This window comes from Pteropus medius, unplaced genomic scaffold (genome assembly GCF_902729225.1).
Source record: "Pteropus medius unplaced genomic scaffold, Ma_sr-lr_union100, whole genome shotgun sequence".
Taxonomy (NCBI): Eukaryota; Metazoa; Chordata; class Mammalia; order Chiroptera; family Pteropodidae; genus Pteropus; species Pteropus medius.
In genome coordinates, this window is record NW_024342475.1 from 3089533 (window position 1) to 3116704 (window position 27172).

At 38.8% G+C, this 27172-nt stretch overlaps 1 protein-coding gene across 1 annotated transcript in view; it reads right to left on the bottom strand.

Moving 5' to 3' along the window:
* Positions 1 to 27172, bottom strand: part of COL4A2 (collagen type IV alpha 2 chain) — a 183410-nt gene that overhangs the window by 120268 nt on the left and 35970 nt on the right. The window contains exon 4 of the mRNA XM_039866280.1: positions 18184 to 18264. Coding sequence (XP_039722214.1) covers positions 18184 to 18264 — 81 coding nt within the window. The remainder of the gene's footprint in view (positions 1 to 18183; positions 18265 to 27172) is intronic.

Below are 27172 nucleotides of genomic sequence, written 5' to 3' on the forward strand. Positions count from 1 at the left end.
GGAGACAGGAACTTGTGGAGAAAGGGAATAGAACAACTGGGGATGAGCAGATAACAGATGGAACAAATGCTCTATCTGAATAAAAGAAGTGTGATGCCAAGCAAGGATGCAGATGGTGTTCATTGCATGGGGAATAGAAATGTCCTGCCCACAAGACGTGATGTGACGATTCACTTTGGTGAACATAATTAGAACTGCAATGGTGCCATGAGTGGCACGAGCATGTGGTGGGATGGGCCCCAGGAGCTCTTTCAGTTGGGGAAGACAGACCCTGCCCAAGTTTCAGGTGGTAAGGGGGATCATCAATGATGAACACAGCAATACTGAACTTAATAAAAAAATGAATGTTTCCCTTAACAGGAGAAGCCACACTGTTCATTCTAAAGATCAATGATCACTGATTGAAGACAGGTCTAATTCTATATCACAGTAGGGAAGATTACTTTTAGGGTATGTTTTCTTGGTGTACATTAAATATCTGCTAATAATCTGTCTTGCTATGGGTGTTGAGAGAGCACCTGCATGCAGCATACTCAGGAAAGGGGGGTCCCTGGGCCCTGGGCCAGGAGCACTGGCATTACCCAGGAGCTAGCAGAGATGCAGACTCTCAGCAATCCCTCTCCCCCTGCCGCTTAATTAGCATCTGCATTTTTAATAAGATAACCAGGCTACTTGCATACACATTAAAATTTAAGAGGCACTGGTTTAGGCAATTTGCAGGGTGAAATAAATTGGTAATGCAAAAAAAAGTGATTTTTTTCAAATGTAAAGTTTCAAGGTTTAATTTGAATTTTTGCAAAATCCTCTCATGAACTATCAGAAAAATAGTGATATTATTAGTACAAGAATCACACACACGTAATTATTTTTTGGCCAGTGACTACTTATGTTGCATAATGAATTGGAATCCATGTACCAAACATATGAATCAAGTCAGTATGATTAAAATGTACTTAAGGAGGGTGGAGACTAATGTTGTATCAAGTAGTAATTAGAAAGCCATAACCATCAAAACAGGCATAGCAATGAAAAGAGGGCTCTAATTCTCTGACACGTGTTCCAGAGTCTTGAATCTGCTAGAACTAGAGTAGATATAGAAACTATACCTAGTTCTAAAATGGACTGAAGGTGACAGACAGAAAGCTTAGAGACACATCTCTTACTGTCACAAACAAGCAGGAGCAGCTCCGGATGGTGATCTCCTTTATTTCCCACAAAATTCCTAAGCCAATAAATGCTTAGGAATATTATTATTATTTTTTTAACCAAAATAAACAATGTGATATTTGGTGTGCTTGCTCAGTGTAGTGATATATAAGTTACTAAAATTTGGATATATGCTGACAAAGTCTTAATTTACTCAGGGCATTTTGAGGATAAAAATATGCTTCTGCAGAGCAGAAAAACTAAAAATCTAATAATAAAAATTGTAAAAACCATTTACATATAAAAGTATAAGATAATCATGTTTTTCTCTGTTCAAATAATAATAAAAAAGGCCTCAAAGTCCAAAATACCCTTCCTTATGTACCTTTAAATGCAGCCTTAATTGTAGGAATGTTCACTACAAACTCAGTGACCCCCAAAAATGTGCACTTGAGTTATGTTTTATGTGATTATGAGGATGTCAGTTGTGGAAGTTCAAGGGAGAAGTGAAACACCCATAAGAATATCCACTATTTGCTGAGTATTTAACGTGTGCTAGACATTGAACTAAGCATTTAAGAATATTACCTCATTGGAGCTATTTCAGATAGGTACTGCTATTCCATTTTAAAGAGGAAAAAATTGAAGGTAAAGGAGTACCTGTGAGTTATTCACAGTCTAGAGACATAAATGACAGAGATGGAATTTGACTCCAATGTCAAGACATGAACCACTGTTATCACCCCAGAACACCAAGACCATGTTGCATCTTAGAGTCGAATTTTGAAACACATCTACACCACATCTTCTTATATCATAGGATGTCTTCCATATGCCCAATTGAATAGGTAAGTCCTAAAGTAAAAAGGCTTCAGAAAGGAGAGGGCTTAAAACAAGAAATTCTATGAACTAATTTTAGAGTTGACCACTCCCTTATGGAGGTTAATTGGCAGAGCTACACGAAATCACCTCTTGATAGACTGAGAAGAAGACCTGAAAAGCTGCCAGCTCATTCAGGGTGTTCTTTAACTTCAGGAATGCTTCTGAAGAGGGAAAAACCAGTTACTTAATGAAACTATGGTAGTACAATCAGGATAAGGTTACAAGAGTTGAGAGTGGGGCGGGTGGTGCAAAGAGGAGCGGGAAGGTAGAGCTGAGTGGGAGGAGAGGAATGGGTGTTGAAGGAAATGAAGAGAACATTTGCCATATTTGGGAAGCCTTCTAGTCTGCAAATAGGAGATCTCCTGTGAGCAAAGGAGAAAACGAGAAAGCCAAGCTGATGTGTCAATTCTTGGAACAGAACTGCCTCTAGAAGAGGAGAGAGTAGGATAAATGCAAGCAGATGAGAGAAAGGATGGACTTTAACTTACAAAATTGTGGTTTTATATATTTTTGTTCCTTCTCTGGCTTAGTCATTTTGTTTAGGAAAAGAAAGAGTTGATTCAGAAATGATAGGTTGAGAAAGAACGAATAATTAGGAACGACTGAGTTTCAAATGTGCAATATCACACCCAAATTTTAAAGGATGCTCTTTGAGAAATGTCAAGACTGTGGGCTCTAGGTCTGGGTTCAGATTTTGTTTCTGCAACACTCTTATAACTTTGGATAACTCATTTTATTATTCTTGGTTTAATTTCCTCAACATTAAACAGGGACACATCATAGAACTCTTATGGGGATTGAGAGTCCATAATTGCAAATCCTACCTAGTACCTCACCCATGGTAAACCATGAATAAGTACCAGGTATCACTACAACTCGTAGTGACCCAACTATACACCATTTTCTGTTTTCTTTTCTCCTATAAATTCATATCTAGTGCTAAAGTTGAATAGGATACAATTACCATTGCCTTATTAATAAAACTTCAGTTCAGCTGAAAACTCTTGAGATGGATAATTTGTAGAGTCATTCCAGGGTTCTTAGTCTATGCTGCAGACATGCAAAAACTGACCATAGCTGTGGAGTACTGTGGTATGTCCTTGGGGAGCCACAGAATCCAAAAAAGGAGGTAAAACTAAGCTGATATTTCACCTTGACACATGCCCTATTAAACTATAGTTAAAAAGGAATAAGGAAAATACAGAGATAAACAGGAGCCAATTTAACAGGTGTTGGAAAGTGGAGGTATTAAGATACGGTTCTCAAAGTTTGGCAGAATTAGAAAGGTAATTTCAGGGATCCTGTAGTCCTTGGATTCTGAGTCCTCAAGCTCAGCTACTTGGCTATTTCTATCACATGTGCACAGCCTAATATCTGTGAGCAGTGGCTAGACCTGAAGGCAATGTACCTTCAACACAGGAAGTACTACGCCATAGGTAAGGATAGGAGAGAGTGTAGCCTTTTGTTTAAATCCTGTGTTACTAAATTTCTTTGTATGGTGCTTTGAGTATAATGGCTGCTTCAAATCTGCCATTAGCTGATCCCACTGGGAGGGTTGTTCTGTGAGATATTTTGATTTTTACTTTTTAAAGACGAGAAGTCAAATATTTCACTACTAAAAAAAAACCTTTACAATGGACACTCCATAAAGGTAAGATAAAATATGTTCTTGAAAATGTACTAGCTTCTAAAAGTCCAATTAAATATCAACACTGTGAGGGTAAAGAAGGTTAACATTTTAGAACATTGTTCTACCTACAAGATGTTTTTGTGACACAGATGGTATTGGTTGGATGGCAAGTGAAGGGAAATTCTAAAGTTCAAGATTCTAAATCAATAATGGCATTCTGCGGCCCAAGTGTGTGCTTAAAGTGGAACAAATACCACAAATGAGTAAGAGTGCTGGTCGGAAAATCTTACAATAAAATCATTATGATTCTTCATTAATTGCAAAAACAGGTAGTGGACATCCCAACTCTTAGAAATACTATGTGTACAAAAATAAATGGTTTAGTCACTAAACCATATGGCTATTAAAAAATGGAGTAGATTGTTCCATAGTGACTAACATACACCAGAATCCATACCAAATTTTGGAAATAAAATCATGTGAACCAGAACAATGACCTTCCATAACAGGCACTATGCATGCTCCAGACAATGGGAAATTTAGATACACAAACAAAAGACAAACAACAAAACCTGCCAAAAAGGCATAGGAAACACCTGCTATTTTTTTTTTAAATGGAACAAGATACTAATTATTATTTCATACTGAAGGCTTTAAAACCATATATGCTTCACTGTAGTGACCACGAAACGAAATTTAAAGCATTGTAGAAAAACATCAATGCAATAATATCTACAGTGTAAGTGGAAATTTGTCTGTGTTTTTAGCTTATCTCTAGTGGCACTAGAGGAAAAGATCTTTAGAGAGAGAGAGAGAGAAGGAAGCTTACTTGTTTTCCAGAAACAAAGTACATTAAAAAAGAATCACAATTATATACGAACAGTAAAATGTCTCTAAATGTTAAACAATAGCATAACACTAATTATTTTGAAAACTTAGGACACATTTTAGAGAAGTGAAATTAGACAGGATGACCCTTCTCATTTCCACTTTTCTGACCTGTCCAAAGGAGACTTACGAGATTCTGAAATAGCTCATAAATTACATGACAGAAAAATGGGTCAATTTGACTTGGTCTTCAGGGACAGACGCATAATTATTTTTAAACAAACAAGGCTGTTGAACAGTTTTCCCTTCCGCGCTTGCCCCCACGCCGCGCGACGGCCCGCGCGATCCTGTCCAGGGATCTACGTGACAGTAGCCCACCGGGCCCCAGGGTTTCCGGTTCTGGAAAATCAGTGTCACCGTTGTCCATAACTTCTTCAAATGTCCAATTATAAATATTTCTTTTATGTTTGAAGTTTTCGTGAAAACTTCTGTAGGGACGCTTGGATACTCTCCGAGTGGGAAACAGCATCATTATTTTTTTAAAAAAGCAAAACCTGAAAGAATCCTGCCAGCTACTTTGGGTGCGAACATGGTCCGGGCTGTGCACACAGGCTCCTGCCTCCTTTCCCATCTGTGAGCCAGCTCCCTGTTGGTTTATTCTAGGAGTTCCTGTTGACACAAAGCCAACGAAATATGGAGATCAATGGGCCAATAAATGGTGGAAATGAGAATGACAGTGAATTCCTGGAAGAGGTAGAAAAGTTTAATTCTAGAGTTATCTCACAGGACAATGCCCCCTCTCAAAATATTTCCCAAAGAACCAGGGCTATCAACGCCAAACATAGAAGTACATCTAGAACACGTGATGTTTTTTGAAAATATTTATTAATTCTTGTTAAATGTGCTTAGGAAGACCTAGACTAGGGTTTGATGTAGAAACTTGATAAATGTAAAAAAAAAAAAAAAGACAATAGTGTATTAAAATTTGAGGGCATTAAAAATACAGACTGGGTTTCATTTAAATTCTAAGATAAATTAAATGCTAAAAACAAGTAAAATCCCATGTTGAACACATGATAAAGGATTTCTTCTAATAGTCAATTACTATTCTTCTGGAAACACACAAAAGATAGAAATATTTAATGAATATAAAATATATAAAATTAAGATACATCAATATACATGTGTATACATACATGTATACATACATGTATGATGTATATATTTCAAAATCCCGAGCTTATTTATTATATCTTAGATATCTTAATTCTAAGAAGAATTATTTTATTCTAGGAACTTTCTCTTGCTACTTCAGTGACTGCTAGAAAAGATGCAGGAGACAGTGAAGAATCTCTCATCTTCCATAAATGTCAGTTTCAAAGGACAAATCTATTCAACTTTCTGATCAACATGGGATTTCCATTACTCATCTTTCCTTCCAAGACAACTGACATTTTTGAAGGGCACCCTTTTTGTTAAATTTTATTTCCTTCTACTAAAAAAGTCTTTTTAATCTTCTGGAATTAAGGAGTTCATTTTCACCACAAAGTTCTTTTTGTTTACTTCTTTAGTCTGATTATTCTACTTGAGGGTATGCAGATGGCTACATACCCCTTTTCTTCAATGCGATCCTCAAAATAAAGTCCTAAAAATACCAGCGGCAATTAACATTTAGAAATCTCCTTTTTGGTTAGTAGCCATCCTCATAAAATGTCTATGTTTGACTTAGGTCTGGATTAGATGAGTAAAAGAGAGAGAGAAAACATCACAGGCAGGAGGGCACCCTCATTTTCATTTCTGCCATCTCCACATCGGAAACTTTAGCTGCACATTTCAATAATTTCATAGGAATCAAAGTAAAATCTTGGATCAAGTATCAAAAATTAATTGCATACACGGAAGTCCAAGAGTCTAAAAGCAAAAACAAAGAGTAATAAAACAAAAAACTTACTGACAGAACAAAAAGGGTTTTTGGTAGAAATACATTGCTTGTGAGCCAATGCAGTAATGTGTTAGGTAGAAAAAGGTGACATGATTTTAGGACAGTGTTTTAGAAGAATAGCATCCAGACCCAGGGAGAAAAAAGTTTTACATCACTCCTCACTGATCAGGCAGCTGCTAGAAAGCTCAGTTCAAACCTGAGGGTCAGGACCTAAGAAGGGAAGTGAGAAAGTGAGGAAGGTAATGATCAGAATGAAGTGACCATTTTCATATGAGAAGTTGGTCAGGAAGTCAACAATCCATGCTTTGATATGAAAAAGGTTAAGAGATCCTGTTCTTTCCTAAATTCTGCTGAGGTCAGTATATTTGGAAGAAATGGGTTTTGACTTGGACCTGGTAAAGGGATGTTGTAGTTGGAGTGAAATGCTGGAGAACGGGCATCAACGCAGCATCTAAGTCTGTGTGCATTCGTGGGGCGGGATTCAGACAAGAAAGCACTGGTGTGTCAAAGCTGACTTTGTTCTATGTTGCAATGTTCTCAAGAGCTTTGGTGACAGTGACCATAGGACATGCCATGGTGGAGTGCCACCTCCTGTGTGCTACGATGGTCATTCTGGTCTAATGAACCATTTGCAATAGTGTCGAACAGTGCTCTTATTTATGGTATTACATTTTAGTGGTCTAATAATGACTGAAGCTCATCTAAAGCTACTCATATAGCTATATTATAACTAAATGCATTATTTTACCCTCCTTGGATTTCAAATTAAACATCCTAATGTTTAGTTCAACCCCCTTTTCTTTGCCTCTAGTTGACTGGGAATTAAAAAAAAAATGACTGTTTAAATATAAGATTACGACACTAATATAACGTTATTCTATAACTTGAAAAGATTAATTTTATGTTTTCAGGATGTTCTTTAGTTCATCTCCGACACAACACTTGAGAAGAAGCAGGCTGATGTCACTCCTCTGGCATCTCTTGCTTTCAAAAATATCCTCTTTAAAGGAAAAACAAGCTCATGAAAAACACTGACTAGAAGAGAAATTGTTTCTAAGAAAGATGTGAAAAGAAAGAAATATCCTAGGGGCTCAAATATGCTTACTTTATTTCTTGTCAATGAATGGTATGTCTGCCACTGCATTTCTTTTAAGAGAAGATGAGCAAAATGAATCTTATTGTCTTGAAATTTTAAGTGGGGCTCAGTTATATGATAGTCTCAAAGAAAAATTCTGTTTTTGAAGGAGTTAAACTTTTTTAGTTCAACTTTTCAGAGTTAGATTATTTTCTTTTGCAATAATATACTTTTCATTAATTGAGGCTTTTTTTTTTTAAAGAGTTTACTCTAGACATATATAAATCTATGCTGATTTTTTTTTTCATTAAATTTTCAGGAAAGTCTGTCCAACTTCCTTCCCTAGGGTCCTCTAAGAACAGAACAAATACTCATCAATTTCAGGTGTATTCTTCCATCCTTCCTGGGTATAATGCCAGAGAGAAGACTTGTCAATGTACTAAATAAATAATTCTATAATTCCATGAAAAGAAATACAAATATTTGTAAAATATCAGGTGTTAAATGAATTTACCCCCGGGACTTCGTGTGAGCAAGTCTGCATTCCTGTTTCAGAGTCGTGCTTGAATTAACTGGGTTACTTATTCGATCCCCTCTTTTAGGTTGCAGTGGTGTATGGCTTGGGGCTGTGGGGGCACACAGTAAAATCTATTAAAGATTTGTGAGTCTTGCCCTTAGTGCCTGGTGTATGCTGGCTGCCTGGGTATAAGATTTGCCACTTCTCTAAGCTGGGTGGAAAAGAGTAGGATGTTAAAAGCAACATAGACAAAAGAAAACTGCTTTCTAGAGAGCCACAGGATTCTATTACCTTTGTTTCAAATTGTTGCAAGTTCATTCATTCTCAAAGGCCATGGCAATACTCTTTTACTAAATCTAAGAAAGGCTGGCTTTGACAGATGTTAAATGCGTGTGCAATGCATATGATCTTAACATTAGAGTTACCTTGAAATATATCTCCTATCTTTATAAGGCTTTAAAAATATCATTATCACTAAAGTATACTTTCTTAAAAATAATTACTACTATGCAGAGCTAAAACATTCCAGCCTTTTAATTTTTATTACAGAGAGACCAACCTCACCATAGAATTCATTCATCCTTCTGTTTATTTAAAACAGACTTTAAGTTTGAAGAACAGTTATAGTGCCTTACAAAGACAACAATTTAATAAAAAACATCCATGCTGACAATGCAGCCAAGAACTTTTTGGACCAAAGATATTGTTTACCCAGCATTAATTATTTCCGTTTCATTTTGTTTTGTTTAGTTTTTTTTTTTCTTTTTCTTTTTGGTTTCAAACTTTTAAGAATTATCCATCCTAACTGTTTTGGATGCAAAAATTTTTGTTCCTATAGCAGGATTTTTAATGCCCTCACAGTGGCTTAGGAGAAAACAGCCACTGATATAGAGCTTCTATCGGATTACTAGGGTCTATTCCTGATTCAGTTCTTCTAGAATTTAAACTCCTAGGCTGGACACAGAGAGGAGAGGAACAGGAATATTTTGATCTTTCTAATCAGTGGGGACATATGTCCTTTTGAAGGCCTCTTTGTACTTCCCAAATGAGTCAGACATCTGACGACTTGAATGATTCGGTTGTCTACACCACAATGGACTAGTTTGGGTGGGATGCCAGAGGGCTCAGACTTGTAGGCTGTTCAGGCTCGCAGGTTGCACAGTTTATTAAGAAAAATTTGAAATGCCTAAAGGCATTAAAAATAAATTTATGTTCACCCTAATGCCAGTGATGCATGTAGCATCTTTGCCTTTGGCTATTAAGAACACAAGTAGCTCCCTCCGACTAAAGAAAAAGAAAATAAGGTAGTGATGAGATGACCTCAGTTTCCTTCTTTCTGGGGTAGCTCCAGTATGTGTGGCAATTCAAAAGGCTCCTTGGTGAAGAAACAGTGCATACGTTACTTAGTTTGGTTATTTCTGTCATTTTTTTCTCTAGTTACTATTTTACTATTTCCAGTAGAAAGCAAAAAGCAATTCTAAAACATCGCAAAACCACCTATTAGTTTTCTCTTTATTATAGGAGCAATGTGATGTAAGAGTACTTAGACACAAGAGCATTTAGTCTCCTGTAGAGACTGTCCAGCTCTAAAGGACTGCTGAGATTAAGTGGACAGGGAAGGTCAAACACGCTTCCATGTGAAGACTCAGCCATCTTATATGCTCTCTTCCCAGTGTATGATGGAAGACAAATTCAGAAAAAAACATTTCTAGTTTCAAAGTAGCTTTTTAGAAAGTATATCATGTTTGGTAAAAATTTTTCACTGGTCTTTATAGTAATCCTGCAATTGTTTACTAAGAATGAACTGGAAGTTAATAAAACGAAACAAAGGTCTTTGAAGATTGGAGTTCCTTGTCAAACAGAAAGAGGGAAATGCTTTAATGGTATACTTGTCAAAACATTCCATCCAGAGGTAGGAAAAATTAAGGCTTTCTAAAAGTAGAGCTTCAGTTGGGTTTAGAAGAATAGTAGAAACGGTCATTTCTCTTATCCCAGTTTATCCAATACAGTCTACGTGAGGTTCTCAATCCAGACACGAAATAGGTATTATTATCATTATCCTGGTTATGTTTTCCTTGAAGCCATGAAATGCCATTTCTCCAGAACTGTCAACTTTAGACCACAACACAGTTAATAATTTGTCACCATTCTTAGTGCCAGAGGCCGGTGTAGATGGCCTGTGTCCCTGAGGTTTTGCTCGCTGAGGCCACCACCCAGAATCCGTGGGAAGCTCACTGGTGCTCCTCCTCCTTGCACCAACCATCTAGCCAGCTCCAAGGGGTCATTTTTGTCTTCTGCAAAAACCATGCTGTCACCAACATCTCTGTTTTCCACTCTGTTTTTCACAAAACCCCCATCTGATTGGAGTTTATTGTTGGGGGAACAGGGACCTGCCTAGGTTAAAAGGAGTGTTAATTTTTCTTTCTCAATTTTGTTCCCTCTTCTGTTTGAGCTCTGAAAAATTTCTACTCTATGGCTTGTTTGGATGCACGTTCAAAAGGGAATGTTTGGGTGTGTGGTTCTCCCAGAAAGAGACATTACGCGCCCTCCCGCCCCCCCGCTTGCATTTTCAGGGTAATAGACGCCTCACTAAAGATTTGCAATGTCTGAGGCACTGAAGCAGTCAGCTTCCATTACAACACCTGGAATCAAGAGCACAGTATGATTTTTTTCTTTATGAAAGAATGTGGCACAGGCTGCCAAAGCAATATTTTTGGGGGGTGTGTGTGTGTGTGCACGTGCATGTGCATATGTGTGTGTATGTTCATTAGAAGAGGGAGAAAGGAATAAATAAAATATGAAAACCTTTTAAAGTCTTCCTCTGCACTCAGGTACTAAGATATCAACGTGCCAATGCTTCATTATCAATCACTGAACATATATGGTAACTAGTGTAAATGTGTTCTCTGCTAACTACACTGTTTGTCAAATACCTGCTTTGCTCTTGTATCATGGATGATTTCTGTTGAGGCTGATAAATGCTGGGCCACAGCCCTGCGATTAATTTTCACCAATGACTTTCATGATTCCTATTATTTAATAATGTATTTTGTTGATAGGAAACAACTTTGGGTAAACTATCTTCAGATAAATGATGATTTTAATAATAATTGGAAACAATTTTTCCCTCTAATCGCTGACTTCCAATCATCAGATTGTCTCTAATAGTGTTCTTTGAGTTCATTCAGTGAGGGGATACTAAAAAATTTCGTCTTTTTAGGATTTTAATAATGTATTCTTCCTTTTGGATGGGCTCCAAACTGGCCCAGTTTCTATCAAATCTGGGGAATGTTATAATGGCTCCTTTGAAATTAAATATTTACCATATTGGGTGGGATGGGGAGTGGGCCAGGGATTCTGTAATTGCCTCTATCTTCCCCAGATGCATAATTAACTCATTTCTACAACTGTTTATGAAAAGTCCCACTTTAAGAAATGCTTACTTAATGTTTCAGGAAAGAAAGCAAGAGTGATGTTATGTTTTGAAGCTATGGGTCGGATGACCAAAGCTCCTGTACTCAAGCAACCAAGTGACAAGGAGTTTTCAGAAGGGGAAGTGTTTATTAGAACTCAAGTTGGAAAAATAAAAAATACAATTTTCCTAAGAGGCCATGGGGGTAAGGTGGAGATTGAAGTTTGAATCAGTTAAGAAAATTTTCTTGCCTGGCTGAGTGACACATACACCATTTTCAATGTGTTGTAGTTGTGGGTCTACATATTTTTGAGATAACACCTTTTTTGTAAAGATATAAGCCCAGCAGGTTACTAATCTTAGTCTTATTTTCATAAAACCCTAACATTTTATTGTGTTTTATTTTTGTCTAGGATGTAATATCTAGAATATTCGTACATAGTCTTAAGTTTTTGTCTCTTTCTTCACTTTCTACGTCCACACTCATGGGAATTGTGATCTTCAACATGGTAACCACTGGCCACATGGGGCTATTTAATTTGAATTTGAATGAACTAAAATTAAATAAAACTTAAAATTTAGTTCATCCATTTCACTGGCCATACTTCAAATGCTCAAATAGGCATGGTGAACAGGAGAGATATAGAACATTTCCTTCTTTGCAGAAAATTCTGTTAGAGGGCACAGTGCTAGAACATCAGCTCTAAAAGTTTAGTCATATTGACTACTTTGTTTACGTTCGTATTTCTGGTGCCTGGATGGGGCCTGCCATATGAGAGATGTGAGATCTGTATCTGTTGAATGAATAAATTTGTTTTTAAATTTTAGCAGCCAATGACTGCCTTTGCTAGGGGCCAAGTTTCATGGCATTTTCTTTGACCAGAACTAGACCCTAAATGAATGGATTACCAAAATATGAATCTCACGCCTTCCCCACATAGAGAGCTCTGTGACTTTAGTATTATAAGTCACATAACTTCTCTAAAGAAGTCTCCTGCATGGCTCCTCACCTCACTCAGTCAAATGGTCTCTAAGACTCTTCTACAACCTTCTCGCTGTCCCTGACCTTCTTTCTTGAACCTCACCTTCTATAAGGCTCTCCTTCTTTGCTCCTCTAGAGTTACACTGGCTTCCTCACTGTTCCTTAAACACACCAGGTACAACCTATGTAGGGCCTTTGCCTTTGCTGTTCAGGACATCCTTCTACTGTTCACTCAGACGAGTGCCTTGCACATAAATCATATAAAACATATATCTGAGTGTTGAAGAAATGTAAAATTCCATTGCTAAAATGAAGCTGGGTTCTTTCTGCGATGGCAGACATAAAGAAAATATTATTTTAAAAACACATCACGATGTGCGATGTACAAGTTAGGTGGGCATTGTCTAAATCTGCTAAAATACGACTTTCCCTGTAGAAAATAACCAAGTCACTGAGTTGCTGCAGCTACCGTGGCATCAGATGAGCTAGAACCACCATTGTTCCCAAGGCATACCAAAAATAACCACACGATTTTGAAAGAGAGCTATGTGTAGACAAGGATTATAAAGCCCAGAGGCAGGCGGCATTTCTATTTCCAAATAACTCTTTGTCCTTTTTGGGCTGTGATAGTGTATAAAATAGTGGAGATGACTTCTGTGAAGTATACTGAGCATACCACCACTAAAACATGTCTGCCTGGAAAAACAGCAGCAGTTTGAAGAGAGGTCTCTGCCGTAGCAGCACTGATGTTTTCATTCCACACTTACAAGTATCTCTGAATAACTAACACAGACGGCCACATTGCTTATGGAAACCTATGGGAGCTCCGGACCACGTATAGTACATACATTCTGAACTGAAAATCTCTCTATAACACCACAGTGGTTTACCAGTTTTCAGATTTTACATTGAGCCATTTCAAAGAAAAAATCAATTTTATTTTGAAATTCTGGTTATACACATTTAAGTTTGAGTAGGTAAGATTTATGATTAGCAACACACGATAGAAGGTACTATTATTAGCGAGACTACATCACCCCTCACAGAGAAGAGCTTGCCAATCACTTGTGGTTCACGGCTGCTCTAGGTGCCCCTACTCCTTTTCCCAAGGCTAAGGTTGTGCTTCTTTCATCTGGTTGCTGCCCGTTTGAGCTGACAGAGTGCCGAAGACTGAATTTTCTCAGGTTCCCATTCATCTGTCTCCACCCACCTCCAAGAGCTTTCTGTTCACTCTTCTCTTTGCTTCCCCTTTCACTCATTTTCTCTCTGCTTTCTTTCACTTCAATTTATACTGTTGAATTTAAGGAATCTTGCGAGGTTAAGAATTATTCGCTCACACTTTGTCCCAAGTCCAGGGACCCAGAGACTGTGGGAAACTCAGCTACATAAAAAAATGCAACAGCTAAACATAACTTGTTGCGAGTACTTAGTCACTGCTTATATGAGTGAGTTTATCAATTGCAACCTTCTGGGAGTTTAGTCTCCAGTTCTGTGGCTCGTGTTGTCAAGCCCACAGAGGGTGATTGTGGGTTGGATGACTGCTGAGAGATGGGGAAGATGCCAATTCACTCATTCAGGGGCTGATGATAGAGCTCTGGGTATCAGTCAGAGATGTGGTTTCTATTTTTCCCATTGTAGTTTGACAGGGCTATTAAACCATCTCAATAATTTCCAACATTTTAGATTTAAAAACTCTGTATTCCTATTGACCAATTTTTGAAATATCTGATTGCCTAGGAAAACAGGTGCCCTGTGAAGGCTGATGTCATTAAAAAGTTGAAATTACCTATCTGATCTGAGTTTATGGTCAAAAACCAAAGGGATGGGGGAACATCCCTTAGTCACTGAAATAATGAATTAAAATTGACCTGAGTTAGAAAAATCTGAGAATTTCAAAACCTTTTAGGTGAGTTAATGTATAAAGGCAAAGACGTTTTTATTTGTCGAATCAGATACTTCACCTGCTCTCTCTACTGTTTTCCTTATTATTAATCTTGCCATCACATGGTGGCAGTCACTCTGTTTCAATAGAAATTCTATAATAGAAATTCATTCCGATGCTTCCCATTCAACTACCTTCCATCTCCAAGGTGTATAAAGAAAAAAAGAAGAAAAAATAGAAAAAGATAAGAGGGCTGGACACCTTTGTCTGGTATTGATGACTGTATGACATTTAGTAGTGGAGAAAGTCTGAGAAGCATTGACTTTCTTTGGGCATATCACCCTGTGTAGTATTGGTGAATTAGGACTTATAATTTTTAATTACTCCAGTATATTTCATTATTTGAAATACAGACCCCCCCAACTATAAAATCTTAAATCATTTCTTAAAGTTATTATTTTTTAAATTCACTAAACAGCTGAAGAGGTGGTTAGAGAATTGGCTAAGGAACAGTAACTCTTGAGTACAGATTGCCAAACCTCTTTTCATTTCTGCTTGTGTCCTTTCTCTCCACTCTGGAGAATCCCCTTCATATATGTTAACATCTGGCAGACATAAAAGATTATTGTATTGGAAAAAGCACTCATCAAAAAGCCCTAAAACTTGAGTTTTGTTCTGGACCAAGATTGGAGGGGGTTATTTACCCTTGATGTCAATGTCCTCCTACCCTTGTGAATGAACTAGAGGACATGGGTTAGATCATCCAGCTCTGACTGTGAAGTGAGGAGCGCATAGACAGCTGGACCAATTTCTGTCTCTTCGTTCCCCAGCTACTGGCTTACTAGAGTTATCCACAGAGCAATGTGGTTTTGCCTGTGAGAAACAATGCTCTCTCTGAGACAATCCTCCACCCACCACTGAAGGGTAGAGAATCAGGCTCAATACATTTTACACAGAGCTTATTCATTTAGTAACATGAGAAGTCATTTGGAATTGGAGTCTATAGTACATTTGTGATTTTTGCTTAGAGTCCAAAAGTTATCCAGTAACATACAGTTTCTGATGTTAGATGTCACCATGGTGACGAACAAATTAACTCTACCGCATACCCATATAAGGCTGAGCTAGCCAAGTGCTTGGGAGTGGAGAGTTCTGTAGTCAGGCATTGTCATCGCTGCTACAGTAGCACTGTGGGGAAAATATATAGCGAGAGACCCCAGGGGAAGCTGTGGGAAAGAACAAACTATGCACACAGCTCTCTGAACAGCAAAATCTGTCCAACTACTATTTTTATGTATTACATTACTTAAAAAAAATACTATCAAGCCACAAGTAGAGCAGAAATAGTTTTGCTTTCCATAGGAACACCTCTGGGTAAATTTGTTAATCAGCAAATATTTAATACACATATGCCAGTTTTATAGAACTGAAATAAACACTGCATCTTAATAAATGATTTAATGAAGTGTAGGCAACTGTCCTAATAATAAACATCTTCAGTAATATACTGGGCTTACCCAATAGGAAATGATAAATGGTATCATTTATCTCTCCTCCATAGGTTTCTTTCTTACGTTTCACCATCAGTCATTTCCACAGTCTTATTGGTTAACATTCAATGGCACACCTGAATCAACTGAGGTGCCTTGGGCGCTGGCTGTTAAAACAATCCAACTTGGATCTGTATGGTCCAAATGCAGTGTGAGTCTAGGTCCAGAGCTAATGACAGTATGGAAAATTATGCAGTGTGAAGAGATCTATCTGAACGCTACAGACAGTGGACCTCATAGGCCAGGCCCCAACATGGGGTGTCATCTGGCTCTGTCTCTTGAACAGACTACTCAGATAACTGCCATATCTCAAATTAATTCAGTGTTGATAACCTGTTGGAAAAGAGGAAAGTCAAGTCCACACTGGGTAATGAACTTCTTATGTTAATCAAATTCATCAGAAGGTGCCAATTTTCTACTTTACTTGACAATGTATAGAAACAGACTCAAGGTATTTTCTTAATTAGGGACGATGGAAAATAAAAACGTCTCAATGCCTGTACTGTATACTTACTGAGTTAGAAAGACCTAGGAACCCTTAGAAATCTCCCTTCTAATAACCTCTTAGAAAAGACCTTTCTCAGTTCTATAAGAGTACATTGCTATGCAGATGGCATCAAATATTGAAATAATCAGAATAAGTTAGCTTTACCGAAGAACAAAATTCTTATGAAAGCATTATGGGAAATAATAAAGCAATATTATTATATTGTTTCTGCACTAAATAATCACACAAAGTGAAAAAGAATAGACCCAGTACCCTCCTCAGTTTGTATGAGTTCTGTTTGGCTGATCACATGAAAAAGAATGTAGAATCCCTATAGAGTTGAACTCCCTCCCACAGGCGAGTCTCACAGATACTTGTACACCACTAATTTATCTTCCCATGCCCAAATAAGGCTGAGCTAGTCAAGTGTTTAGGAGGGGGAGAATTCTGCAGTCAGACATTTTCATCACTGCTCTATAAGCATCGTGGGAAAACCTATAGCAAGGGACCCCAGGGACATTTTAAATCTCATGAAATGGCGTCTATACATACAAAATACTTTTCCTTGTTAGATGCTGATAAATGATATTCAACTAGAAATTTCTAAAGCGTAAAGTCCCCACTCCAAGCAGAGCGACCCACTACTAAAACAACCACAAAAGAACTGTTTTGAGGATTGCAACTCCCGATGAACACAGCACGCGGAAATGGAAGCTTTGGTCTCGTGGCAAGAAGCTCCTCAACTGTGATTTTTGACATTGTAAAAAAATGATTAGTCACATGTTGTTCAGTATGACCCCTGTATTTATAAAAGGGCTTCCTATCATAAATTTTATTTATTTGATTTTTGAAGGGGACGCAGGTAGGAGAAGATGAATGATACAACACCCAGCCACAAAGGCCAAGCTCCAACAATATGGTCCTTCCTGTTGGGTGGTGGGAATGGGGAATGGCTACTTTAAAACCTGACTGCAGCATTCAACACAGTGAAATTCATTTGGAACACCTAAGGATGGCAATAAATTCTGATTCCAACAACAGGGCAACGCCGACAAGAACTCCCAATTGCCTTTCACAACATGGCATCGGACTAGCATGGGTCCTAGAGGGAAATGTAAGATTCCAAGGCAAAGATACTTAAAAGACTCTGTCAGAAAACAAAATATGGCTCTGCACACTGTCACACACCAACATGGGCTTAAACATATAAATACAAACAATATCGTTTTAAAATCAGTCATGCCAAGACTCAAACATCAGCTTTAATGGAAATGGAACGAGAGGCCAACCACTTTGATTGAACATATTAAAACACACATCAGGTCCATATTTCAAATTCTGCCAGGTGTTATGATGATAGTTTGGGGTAACCTTTATTTTCTCTTACTTATCTATGAAATGGGCTATATAAAGGACATTCAGGAAATGAGTAGAATAATTTTAGAAGTAGAATGATTCTCAGTGGTATGATGTTGGTACCCTCTAGATTGAATATCTGTGTTGTAGTATAAATGCAACAATGTTTTCCTTATGTAATATTTTACAAAATATATGTTTATGTAAAACATCATAAGAATAAAACTTCATTGCATTAAATATATACCTTCATATTCACAACAATGAACAAGAGAAAAGAGGCTTAAGAAAGTTAGCATTGTTCTCAGCTTATTAGGAAAGTAGTATAAATTGACCCAATTTTCCATTTTTTTATTGTTTGTTCCAGTGGAGAAGAACACATCGGCACTATATTTCTTAGAAAAGTATGCAACTGACTTTCCAGCAATTTAAGGCACTTTCACTTACAACAGAAGGATGAAGAAGATCATTTTTATGGCAGGGCTGTGACTTACCCGCCCCCCTTTCTCAGGGTAGCACTGGCAGCCCCCGCTGCAGTCTCTCCCTCCACAGGGCACGTCCAGCTTCTTCACACCCTGCAAAATAAAACACAAAGCAAAGAGAAAGTTAAATAAAATACTGTCAACTACAATATGCATCATAATGCTGTCTGTTGAGACTGTTTCCAACTCTAAGAGGTATATAGTCATTCAAAACAAATAGACTTGAATTTTTAGAGCAGTTTTAGGTCCACAACAAAAGGTACAGAGATTTCCCACATACCCTCCGGCCTCACAAATGCACAGCCTCACTCCTTATCAACATCCTCACCAGAGTGGGGCATTTGTTAAAATCAATGAACCTACAATGGCACATCATTATCACTCAAAGTCTACAGTTTACATTAGGGTCACTCTTGGTATTGTACATTCCATGGTCAAAAAGCCCCTACTAACTGCCAGATGCCAAGCTAGATCTTGGGGCTAGAAAGTCAAAGAGAACATCCTCTGAATCCAGAGATTCTGTGTGAAGTAAACCCATAAGGACACTCCATGTAAGAGCTTTAGCACGAAGGAGAAACCCCAAGTGCTTAGAAAGCGTCCTTCATTCTGCCTGGAAATGTGGCGGAAGGGAAGGGAGAATGGAGGAGATGTTCGAGGTTAAGTTAAATGCGCAGGGCAACTCTGGGCCCTCATTCTACAACACAGATCTTCATGAATTAAAGAAAGGGGGGTTCTGATGAGGAAGCAGAACTTGCAAATACACCTGATAGGATGACAAATCTTCATCTCCATCACAGGGGTACCATGACATCCACTGCACGCACCCGCAGAGGAAGGCCCATTTCCTTCCGTTCACTCCGTGAGACACTTCCATGTGCAGTAAGAAGGAGGACGGGGAGGTGGTAGAAGCTTTCCCAAGTATTTAGTCAAGTTGGGGTGGCATAATCAAACTTTTTGTCAGACACTGAGATATCAGTCTTTAGTGAGTTTAGTGGATAACTTGAGGGAGTTCTCTGGCTGGACAATTTCAAAGAGGAGTAGGGGAAAAGGTGTTTCTTGCCCTTGATCTAGGTATTTTGGATAAAAGATGGACTTGGAGATTGGATTATGTTTGAGCTCTTCCTTTCAGATTGTGTTCACAACACTAAATATTCTGAGTGGGAAATGACAATCAGAGTGGCCCTCTTTTCTCCCCTCTCTGATCAGCCCAGCCCCTATTCTCTACCCCATAGGTGAGTCAGTGCAGCTGCTCACGGGGGAATCTGTCTGGCTCATCACCCTTGTTATCCTCATCTAGACTCTCCATCCAGCAGGGATCCTGGGCAGTTAGTTTCCTGTATGCACTGAGTCAAATCTTACCAGGCAGGCAACACTCTCCAGATAACAGAATTCATTACAACTTTAAACAGAACTGCATTTCTTATTTTGCTTAGCATAATATTCTCAAGATTCGTCCATGTCAGATGGAAAATGTCAAGGACCATATGATTCCACTCATATGTGGGATATAAAACTGAAAGCAACAAAAGAAAGAACAAGACAAACAAAAACTCCTAGACACAGACAACAATATAGTGGTTACCAGGGGGAATAGGGGATGGGAGGAAGGTAGATAAGGGTAAAAGGGGTCAAATATATGGTGACGAAAGGAGATTTGACTTTTGGATAACGAATACACAATGCAATAGATAGATGATGTATTATAGAATTGTGTATTTGAAACCTATACTTTTTTTTTTTTTTAACCAATGTCACCCCAGTAAATGTATTTTAAAAAAAGGAACTACATTTCACCATGGCTTTCCTTTCTCTTCTGAGTTAAGTCTCAATGACTAAACAGGATGCTCACTTGGGAACTCCCTCTGTAAGCTTTTCTGTCTGTTTTTCATGCTAGCGGATCTGCCAGAATCTTCCCTGTTTCTGGCATGGTACTGAATGTTCACATGAAAATGCAGATGGTGTTGCCTGGCTACCTCTGTTACTTCCACTAGTATGGCCTTCCTGAATGTTCAACCTTGGGTGGGCACATGAGTGAACTCTGACTTGAAACCATCTGGCCAGAGTTTACCATAGACCTCAATAACTACTCAATACTCTTTATGTAGAGATTATAAATTCCTTTTCTTTGTTAACAATTTTCTATTAGGGAGGTCTTATTCAAAAGTTCCACTTTTTTTTTTTGGTGTTTTTATTATAATTCTTTCCTAATCTAGTATCTGGTGCATTAGTCACTACTTTAAAGAATTCAAAAAAAAAAAATCTGAAAAGCTCAAATCCTTTAAAGAAACAAACACCTAGAAAGTCTTTTGAATCTCTTTTTGGTTATCCTTCTGATCTGTGTGAATTAATGAGACAGCTTGAGTTCCATAGTGTAAAAGTTAACATACATAAATTGAAATTTGCCAAGAGAGTATAACTTAAGTGTTCTCACACCAAAAAAGAAAAAGATATAAGAAGTACAAATTGATAGTTACAAAATAATCAATCATGGGGATGTAAAGTACAGCATAGGGAATATAGTCAATAATATTGAAATAACTATGTATAGTGCCAGGTTGGTACTAGAGTAATCGGGGAGATCACTTTGTAAATTATATAAATGTCTAACCACGATGCTGTACAGCTGAAACTAATATAAAATAATATTGAATGCCAACTGTAGTTGAAAAAGAAAAGGTAAATAAATATATGAGGTGATGAATGTATTTATTAACTCAATGGTGGGAATCCTTTCACAATGTATACATATACCATATCATCACATTGTACACTTTAAATATTTACAGTTTTGTCAATTATGCCTTAATGAAACTGAAAATAAAGAAAAGAAAAACACTAAAAAAAAGTTAACATACATAGAATCCTTTCACGCCCTCAAAATATGATTGATTCTAGGTATTTGCCAATTTTTTTACGGCTTCAATGTTTATCTGCAGTGGGGCTCATTTTTAAATTCCATGACTTTGAATATCTGGTTTTTATAAATCCAGCTTCATGCTAAGCCATTGGTTTTATGGATTACCCTTAGCAGAAGGAGAGAAGTCTAGATGGGCTGCCACATTTATACTTTGTATTACATATGACGGTGAATAGATGCTTTGGCAGGAGTCCCTGGTTCACGCAATGATTCATTTACCAGTTGTTTGGAAAGGGTAGGGGGACTTCTCAGTCTAAAGGTGAAACATAAACTCATATTCTCCATCTGGTGTTTCACATGCTATTTTTACTTTTGATTTTAAAACCACTTGCCAAATCCCTGTATATACATCAATGGTCGAAATGATTTTAATGGTTTCAAATTGATCTAACAGACTCTCTAGTCTAGGTTTAGGCTATGCACTGGATTTAGTTATAGAAATGAGTTCTTCATAACCTGCTTAAACTTTAATAGTTATTATTACTATATTTTTGCTTTTGAAACTAGGGCTTGAAGGTTCAATAACTCTTGGACTCAGTACTTCTTCAACCATATGTCAATGGTCCAGATACCCTGTCTCAGGAGGTGAGGAATATATATCACCAAGAGGCAGCCCTCCACCTAACAAGCCACAACCAATTTCTGTTACAGAGATTCTAGCTGTGTGTGTGTATGTGTGTGTTTATGCGTGTGTGTGTGTGTGTGTTTCTGTGTCCGATATGATGTGTTTTCCCACCAGCATCTTACATATCCTACAGAGGGACTCATGAATTCCAACATCTACAAGAGCCCTAAGTACCACGTATCGGAATGTCAGATCTCCAGGATGAACATAAGTATTTACTTTATTAGGGCAGGGCATGTGTTCCAGACGTCTCTTAAAGACTGAACAAGTTTCAGACCTGAGCCTCCACATTCTCCTGACGAGACCTGGGCTCTGGAACAAACTCAAGGCATAAAGCCCTTCTGAGGACCTTGAATGAGGAATGTGTAAACTGCTCTATGTCTGTGTCCCAGCCCCAACACACTCCACAAACAGAAGAATATTAAAAGCTCACACCAACCTCTGCCCATGCTCCAAGCCACTGAGTCTACGCTTGCTTTTACTGCCCAACACAACTCGAAGACAAAGGATGGTCCTTTGTCTGGTCAACTCCTTAATAGAGATGACTAGTTTCCTTCCACCCTATATTCACCTCAAGAGTCTGCCCACCACCCTTGAAGGTGATAAGGAGGTCCTGGTCCAGATCCTCAACTTCAAGGTCTCCAGGAGGGCATGCTCTTACCTGTACTGTTCGGGCTTTCTCAGAAATGTCAATTAAGTTCTCTGTTAGTTTCTCACTTCAAGTCTGAATTCCCACTGGTAGCATTGTGTAGAGCATATTCCAACACCTCTCTCTTCCAAAGTCCCCTGCAGGTCACTGAGGTTACCATCTAAGCATCTATAGAGGAAGTGCAGTTCCCAGGGCCAGGGAAAGGGATGTCAACTTTGATATCATTGTAAGCTCTTGACATCTCAAAAAGTGTTGTGGAACTGATAGTAATTTTGAAAAATAATGTGAATTATAAGTTTTGGAAAATAAGATAAAAAAAATAGCTTAAACATAAGCAACATAGTAAACTGGGAATGTCTCTAAGCTTCACTTGGAAGAAATGAAGAGTGGGCAATCCTTACAATGCTATCAGGAACAATACTCATATTGGCAAGGGAGGAGCAGAGTGGAGTGGAGAGAGCCATGGACCCCAAGGGAATGAGAGAGAGACTGCGTGGTGAGGACAGTGAGCAAAGAGCTCGAGGAATATTTACATAAAAATAGTGTCAGGAATAAAATGGGATTGGGGTAGAGAGAGAGGAGGGAGGTTGATTGATTAGAGGCAGGGCCTTAGACACAAACTCAAAAAGGTAATCAATCAATCCATGCTTGAAATTCTGCTCTTCTTCGTCTGAACCCTTGCTGTTCCTGGTAGGGTGTGTGGACACAACATCGGCATCACCTCGGCACGCACTGAGATTGCAGACCCAACCCCAGATTTACTGGATCGCAACCCACTTTCTAACAGGATTTCCAGGTAAGCATGTCGAAGTCTGTGGATTAATGGACTGGCACTGTGAAGAGACTTTGTTCAGAGACAACGGGAAAATTACAAATCACCGAGCCATCTCCTTTAGTGGAATAGAAAGAAGTATTTCCTAGAGGTTCAGTGTGTTCCGTGCCTAAAATGGACCCAGGGATGATCGTCCTAGAAAAATGCTGGTTTCAGACTCCCTTTGACCCTTGCCACCTGTGGCATGTTTAGGGAGGCTCTGAGCACCCAAGACTCAGAGCTTCTAATCAATCAAAGTGTCAAATTTTTTTTAGTTTTCTTTTCTTTATTCAAAACATCTTTTATAAGGCTCTTCTGCTGAATTTTATCCTGCCCTGAGTTGGTAGGCAGCAGTGCTGTATTAATTAAAAAGTCTAGGAATTGGAAATGACTTGGATTGCTTAAGAGCCACTTGGCAAGGTTAGCGCATAAGATACATTTTCTAGAAACCCTGGATCATATTATACTCAACCGAAAGGCAGCAGACATGGTTTCCAGGGGCAACGTGAAGAGCTGTGAACAAGGAATTTCTTGGTTAGCTTTTTATATGGGAATTCTTTCCTTTGGAGCTTTATCTGAATCTTGGCATCATTACATTTAGAAAGATTTAAAAACACAACTGTTTGCATGGGCATTCAGTTCATTCTAGACATGTCCAAATCACTCTAGATGCATAATAGAGATTCCTTGGTCAGTCTTCTGTCCCTGGCAGAACAGAGGTCATGGAATCTTCTAAGGAAAGTCAGGTTCTAGCTTCCTGAACCAGACATCTACCAGGTTTATATAGAGAATTTCTGCCTTGAGCCACCAGCGATCTGGCAGCCAGCAGAGACCCTGCTCTGCCATCTATAAATGGAATTCAGTAAAGCGTCAGAGCAAAGATCAATAGTAGCAGCTGCAAGATTAGGGAAACATCCGGTCTCACATGTTGCTGGCCTTGCCTCCTATTTGTGCAATCTACTGGCACCGGGAGAACTGAGCATCGTGCTGCTTTCCTTAGAGATCATGTACCATCAGGCAGGGAGGAAAGGCTTTTCCTCTGCCGGTGAAAAATGGGTGCTTCTCTATGGGCATCTGAGAAGTGACCCCATTTAAAACACTAAGAAAATTGTTCGTTGTCATTTCTCCCAATGGTAGATTTGTCCTCCTATTTAGGACATTTAAAAATAGGCTTAAATAACAACTTGAATGCCAGAAAATAAAAAACACACAGAAGATTTAGACTCTTTAAGACTAGCTATTTCTGTAACTACCAGTGTGAACTGTCTATATATGTTAAGAAAACAAATCCATGGACATGGCCCCAGCTTTCTGCAGATGTAAATATCATTTAAAGTTGATACAATACATGTAAATGAAGGAAAAAATGCTTGCCATTGTTCTCAACTTACACATAAGAAATGAGTATTAATCAAATTTATATGAACATGCAAGAACAAAACTCATTTGTCCTAAAACAAAGAATATTTTGTCCTCCACATGTTCCAAGAAACTTCTTGTCCAACAAAGTCTTTTAAAGCCAATATACCTCCAGCCAAAAAGAGCAAGTCTCTGTGGGGGATTTACAGATATTTTACCATTGGATCGCCCCCAGCATCTAACCCGAGCTTCCTGTACAGAGGGATATCGAATAACCCATTCTAGCTGACATAAAAGACAAACATTTCTTACCGAAAAAAATGTAATCATCTTTCATATTTAAGGTAAAAAAAAAATCTATACAAATCTTTGTCTTTATCACAAGTCCAGTCAAGCCAGACTTTTTAGAATTCTCCCTTTTAATCCAAAAAGGGGCCAACGAAGAAGAAAGCCAGCTTAAGAACAAGGTTCCCAGTAAAATTCTATTAGTTTATCAAAATAGGAAATATAAGCCATTTCCGCACATGCAGCTTTAGAAATTAAGGAAATAATTCCAACATAGTATTAGCAAGACAGAGTACATGGCAGAGGAAATGCAGATCACAGCCACTCCACACAGAACAAAACCCTTCTTCCCAGTAAACTGGGTGGGAAATGCAGCCAATTCAGTTTTCTTTGTTTAACAGCATTTCAAGGGCACCCAAAATAAATGTGTTCCCTCTAGATGGTCCTGAAATTGTCAGCAGCTAGAGGCAGTGGAAAACTAATGGACAAAATGCTCACCCATTTAAAATGAGTACCAACTAGCTGTAGTGCAGTTGCCTCTGAGTTGCTGCCTGTCCTCACGGGGTTGGGAGTTTTGGGGAAGGAAGAGGGAAGGGAGGGTGTTGTGTTGAGAATGAGGAAACCAGAAAAACTGACAGTGAAAGATGACGAGCTACAGAAAGTCTTTCCAGGATGACAGTCTTCATGTCCTACAGAAATTCATTTGCGTTTGCCCAGGTGAATATCTGAGGGATAACATCACTCCTCTTGGCTCACCTTCGCAGCAGACATAACCAGGAGGCACTGCGTTGGGTGCCCTCACCTGAGTCATCAGAAACAAGCCACACGTTTTTATCCTTGATACTTATGTGTTTTATGAGCAATGACCAGACAACTTAACCTTCTCTTTCTTCCTTCTCAAAGTCTGCGGGTGTTTTCGGAATAGAATTTGCTATCGACAAGACTGCCTAGGACAGCCATCCTTTAATGCTGAGACTTGGGTGTTGACAGACAGGACTGCCTCAAACAATTTAAAAGTTTGATCAGATTGGGAGGGTTGTTGGCAGGCCACAGAGAGTGTGGGTAGGCCAAAGGCCAGGGTGAGAACACTTCCCCAAATTACATCATTTATGCTTATGACATTTAAAGTGGGCTAAATGACAGACTGCATTCGAGTTGCTAAACTCAAGGATGAGGAAGGCCCCTAGCAGGGACTGTTTAGTGTGTGAAGTTGGAGGGTAGAAATGAGGCAGATCAAAAGAATCGTGACACGCCAAAGGGCAGTCAAGGCAGAGAAATGACCTCACTTTTCCAAACCACAGTGCCCTTTGCACAAAATGACGATAGTAATCCTCTCCCAGGTCTGTTGGGAAAATTCAATGACATGTACTTCATGAAGTCTCCTGCACCATCCAAATCTAAGGATCATCAGTGTCAGGTGCAGGCCTGGCTCTCTGGTACAGAGCCCCAGACACAGGAAGGAGAGCAGAAACCCAGCCAAGGTGGTGTGAGCCCAGTGCTTCCTGAGAAATACCTTGCCCAGGGTTATAAATGATCTCAGAATGTGGGTGGGCCTGGGCCTGCAGGTGAAGACAAGTGGGCCATCTCATTAGGAAAAGCGGGTGTGGAATTTCCCGTCACATCCTCCGCCCTGGCCATTTCTTCACAGGTTGCTCTCCTCCTCTTGAGGCCAAAAGCAGAATCCGAATATGTCTCATCACTAGTGAGGAAAAGAGATGCCTCCTGGACTCTTGGGCACGTGTAGGAGTCGGAATAGGTGCTGACACTCAATAACAAGCTACTCTGATTGCAGGTGATACAGGCAATATCCAGAAGCATCCCTCCCTCCTTCTTCCACAGTGTTCTTTCTGTATAGCGACCTGGCTTTCACCTGACATGCGCTGAGATCTCATTGTTGAGTTGCTTTATGGGATGTTGGGTGGAGATTTAAAACTGCCTCATCTTGAGTCATCTAGTCCAGAAACTAAGAGCCTAGACAGTGAAGACCTAGGCACACAGGTGTGTGGCTGCTATTAGGAATCACACAAGGCTTGCACCAGTGACCACACAGGCCACGGGTCAGCTGGGCAGGGGACTTGACAGGCCGCCCTAAGCGAGAGCCAAGTGGGGACACCTTGAAATGCAGGTAATTTTTATCTTAAAACATGAAAGACGTCCTGTCTGAAGTATGAGTTGCCTCCATATAAGGTGTTTCTTCTCTGTAGTCTAACATCTAGATAATTCGAATTCTGGTACCCTTTGATTTCTAAATCCTATTTATTTCCAAGAATCTATTCATTACTCCCACAATATCCACTGCCTCTTATAATATCTATGGCGACCACAGTCTCAGCTCCTAAGCCATCCAAAGATTTA